The sequence below is a fragment of the Somniosus microcephalus genome, chromosome 6 (genome assembly GCF_052327205.1).
Source record: "Somniosus microcephalus isolate GS21.2 chromosome 6, FLI_Smic_1.0, whole genome shotgun sequence".
NCBI classification, from domain to species: domain Eukaryota; kingdom Metazoa; phylum Chordata; class Chondrichthyes; order Squaliformes; family Somniosidae; genus Somniosus; species Somniosus microcephalus.
The window spans coordinates 222,687,748-222,692,222 of record NC_140992.1 but is presented as its reverse complement, the minus strand read 5'-3'; the positions used below and the strand labels follow the sequence as shown (position 1 = coordinate 222,692,222).

Below are 4,475 nucleotides of genomic sequence, written 5' to 3'. Positions count from 1 at the left end.
CTCTTTCCTCCTTTAACACACTCTTTGACCAAGCTTTTGGTCATCTGCCTTAATTTCTCCTTATGTGGCTTCGTGTCAAATTTTTTGTGTTATAACACTCCTGTGAAGCACCTTGGGACGTTTTACTACGTTAAAGGCGCTATATAAATGCAAGTTGTTGGTTAAGCTGCAATATTCCGGACGGGTAAGTGCCCGGAATTTCCAGTAGCGCGCAGTGCAGGCGCCAGGAACGCTCTGTCACTCAGGCTCCGCCCCGCAGCCGCAGCGCGATGTGCGCATGCCCATTCGGCGCCCAGTCCACCAAACGTGATCGCGGAAGCGGTGCGACGTCAATGACTGGCACCAACCCGGGCCAATCACCAAGCGGACAATTTTCAATGCCTTTTTCCATTGGGCATTCCTTTGGCTGTATCACGAACCAGTGCAATGTAGGGGCGGGACTTCGCGCTGGCAGATCCGACTGTCGTGCGTTTACTTCCGGCGGGAATATTGCTTTTTATTTACAGCGGTGGTGCGGCGTTTGGGTTTGTGTTTAATCCACCGACCGTGCTCTCGGATAAAGGCCAGAGGCTCCGTAAGTGAAATCTGCGAACTGGAGTAAAACGCGTATAAGTGTGGCGAGTGAGTGTGTACCGGCGGGGGAAGGGGGCCCGGCGCTCAATACCTGAATAGACCCCAGGGCCTGCCGATTGACCCCTTCAGGCAGATTCCGCGTCCATTATACCTGCACTGCCAGGAAAGGCAGCGGTTCAGCAGCTGACAGCCCGAGGGGCTGCTGGTGGTCAGGCAGGGCCGGATTGTGCCCTGTTCTGGTTGGCAGGATTGGACGTAATTCTTTCGTCCACATTTTTACTTTCCAATTTCTGCTCCTGCTCTTCCTCGCCTGAAGGTGCTGGTTGCCTTGCGCTGTCTCTACACCATGGCTGTTGCCATTATGAGCTGAGGTTTAACGCTATTAATATCCAAAAGCTAGACAGAATCCTAGACAGAAATCAGTAGTGGAAAACCTGGCTGTTCATTCCATCTTCAGCCTGGGGGAATACTGAAGCCATTTTTTTTCTTTGCATCCTGACCACAATCCTGGCTTGTGCAGGTTATCCACCTGGGGGCTTGCTGGTTTAGCTGGTTCTGCACTGCATCGCGTGCTGCATCTACCTACTGAGCCACTTGGAGAGAAGCACACTGCCTTTTAAAAGTGCTTTTTCCAAGAAAGTGATGTTACAATTCTGAGGGATTTTTTTTAAATTTTTTTTTTTTTTTTAAGTACAACCACAGCAATCTATTACACTATTAATCTTTGATCTAGGTTGAATTTAAGGTAATACAATGGCATATACTAACCACTCCAGTACACGTGTTCAGCTTTTTATGGTTGTGGGCCAGCTCCTTGTATCTCAACTGGCTTTAGAAATGCATGATATAAATGCATGATGGAATACAAGCTGCATTGCCTTTTGAACAATACAGAACAGTGCTGTCTGATTCGTTTTGATCCTCAATTGCTGTTTTGCTGTCTCTTTTGGAGTGATTTATTTTCTTTACTATGATTGCCTCAACTATGGTTCTTCATTGAACCCCCCATTTTCCAATTTAAGGGCAGAGTAATTTTTCTTAAGTCTGGCTTGGTGGGTGGTTAAAAATTTGGAAATAAGCCATATTCAGCCCTTGGACTGGGGTTAGACATGCCCATGCTGCAGTATTTGACCAACTAATAAACATGATTGTAAGTGTATTTACACCAGTGGACATTTTTGATAGAAAAGGGGGTTAAAAAACAGCAAACTAGGCAGACAGGAGTTTAGTTGAACATCTCAAATGAACCTCTTTCTGAAGCTGTTGGTGTAACTGCACCAGTGAGGATGTCTGCAGTGATCAGCATCTTAAACAGGTGGTTATTCATCATGAGCCAGGCCTGAGTGGCTGACAGACTCCAACCATAATAAAATTCTGCTTCAAAGCTCTTTATAAACACCCTCCTCCAGCCTGGCAGAAACATCAGTTTTCTTTAACAATACAAAAAAAGCTTCATCCAAACAACATTTTGAGCTTGGAATTTTTATTGAATGAACTTGAATTTTTGAACTTGAAAGGTGTGATGATATGGATGTGAGACTTGAGCAGGAGGTAAACTTAGCCCCTGAGAATTGGAATTAAAAGAATTGTTGGTTGTGAATTGGGAGCAGTTTGCTTTCAGGCTCTTGATGGCAGAATAGAAAACAGGGCTGCCCTGAGCAGGTTCTGTTCAGTTAAGCTGGGTTAGAACCAAACATTTGTTTTTTTTTCTATGCCTATTATTGGCAGGCTGCACCTTGTTGAGTTCAAACATTCACAAAGTAAAAACATGGCTCTGACAAAGGCAAAATCTTCTCTATAGCTATTATTTGGTGATATATTAATGTAATAAAAATCTGACTTGATTTACATACATTTTTGAATTTTTTTTTATTCCATCATAGGATGTGGGTGTCATTGGCAAGGCCAGCATTTATTGCCCATGAGAAGGTGGTGGTGAGCTGCCGCCTTGAACCGCTGCAGTTCTTGTGGTGAAGGTACTTCCACAGTGCTGTTAGGGAGGGAGTTCCAGGATTTTGACCCAGCATCTATGAAGGAGTGGTGATATATTTCCAAGTCAGGCTGGTGTGTGACTTGGAGGGGAGCTTGTAGGTGGTGGTGGTCCCATGCACCTGCTGCCCTTGTCCTTCTAAGTGGTAGAGGCCCTAAGCTCTGGAATTCTCTGCCTAAACCCCTCTGCCTCTATTTCCTCCTTTTAAGACGCTCCTTAAAACCTACCTCTTTGACCATGCTTTTGGTCACCTGCTCTAATATCTCCTATGTGGCTCGGTGTCAAATTTTGTTTGATAATGCCCCTGTGAAGCAGCTTATTATGTCTTACTACGTTAAAGGTGCTATATAAATGCAAGTTGTTGTTATTGTTTACACTTAGTCAAAACAGTTGTGATTAAGTCTTTGCTGAATAATTCATGTATTCATGCATTTATTTTGCACACCCTCCTTGTATTTTGTGTAGAAACGAAAGTATATAACAAATAAAATGTTTGGAATAAGTTATTGAAATGCTGTCTCTTTTTTTCTGTCCAGCTATCCAGGTGAATCTTTGACAAATGTACTTCACTTGAAGAGTTTAGCTTTCTGCTGCAGAATCTGTTTACTATGTTAAACAGAATGAAGAGTGGACAACTTTCATGGCCCTTACAACCATAGCAACAAGTTGACTTTGAGATACGATCGACACGATTTTACCTAAAGCTTTGTACCATGATGAGTTCTGCTATATGGAGCAAAGAGAAATCCAATGTGATACTTCGAGACGAACCCAAATATTATCTGGTTGCTCAAGAATGTAGTGCAATTGATAAACATACTCAAATGCCTTTACGACTAGTAAAAGGCAGCATGATGATGATGATGCTTCATGATCGAGGTCCTCACGTGTCAAATATTCACAGTAACAAGAATAAAAGAGGGGTTCTTACTGTGCAGTGCTTAGAACAGCCGTATGCTGTCATGCTTGTTGAAGAAAAAGATTTACAGGAAATTGAGGCAAGGGTAGCTGAACTGCTTTTAGCTGTTTCAACCTGTGATGAGAGGCACCTTCTGTCTAAAAACAAACCAAAACTACAGAAAGCACTCCAAATTGATTACGGGTCTAAGGTTAAAGTTCAACTGAGGTCTGGCGGAGAAAAAGTCCCTGGTATTGTACGATTCAAGGGATCGTTGCTACAGAGCAAATTGCTGTGTGAATTGTGTTTTGGAGTGGAATTATTCGTAAGTGTTCAATTTTTTTTCCTTCTGCTTGTATGTACAGTAATAAGGTAAGTTATAGTGGAAAGGGGGGGGTGGTGTGAAAGGAGCTGTAAATGTGTCTGTCTTTCCTATCTAACTTAGGATTGGAGCCTTTAATTATTCAACACTATCAGCTGCCTCTTCTGCTTTTATAATTATTCTGCCTGTTTGCTCTGAAAAAGCCAATTTTTTCCTGGTTTGTGGTGTGCGATAGAGTATACTGATGGTCATTGATCTCTCCTCTGCCTTTTAATTCAGTGATGGTCACAATAATTTTTTTAACTTGCTGTCTTGGCCTCACTTAGCAGCATATTGACATGGTAAAACTTGACACAGATTTGGGAAACTTAAATTTAAAACAACCCTTTGGAATTAGAATTGCTGCAATTAAATCCAGTATGCCTTCAGTATCTCATTGAAACACAAGATTCTGACAGGAATTGGCGGTAGATGCTGAGAGACTGTTTTCCCCTGGCTGGAGAGTCTAGAACTAGGGGGGCCTAGTCTCAGGATAAGGGGTTAGCCATTTAAGACTGACATGAGGAGGAATTTCTTCACTCAGAGGGTTGTGAGTCTTTGGAATTCCCTACCCTAAAGGGCTATGGATGCTGAATCATTGCGTATATTCAAGGCTGAGATGGATAGAATTTTGGACTCTAGGGGAATCATGG

The 4,475-nt window shown here is 42.8% G+C and overlaps 1 protein-coding gene across 3 annotated transcripts in view; it reads left to right on the top strand.

Moving 5' to 3' along the window:
* The first annotated feature begins 459 nt into the window (after nt 1-459).
* cyld (cylindromatosis (turban tumor syndrome)) overlaps nt 460-4,475 on the top strand; it is a 61,682-nt gene continuing 57,666 nt past the window's right edge. Inside the window, exons 1-2 of one of the 3 annotated variants that reach the window (XM_085991448.1) lie at nt 460-574; nt 3,100-3,786. In XM_085991448.1, coding sequence (XP_085847574.1) covers nt 3,277-3,786 — 510 coding nt within the window. In that variant the 5' untranslated portion in view covers nt 460-574; nt 3,100-3,276. The remainder of the gene's footprint in view (nt 575-3,099; nt 3,787-4,475) is intronic. The other 2 variants (XM_085991447.1, XM_085991449.1) reach the window with 2 other exon arrangements.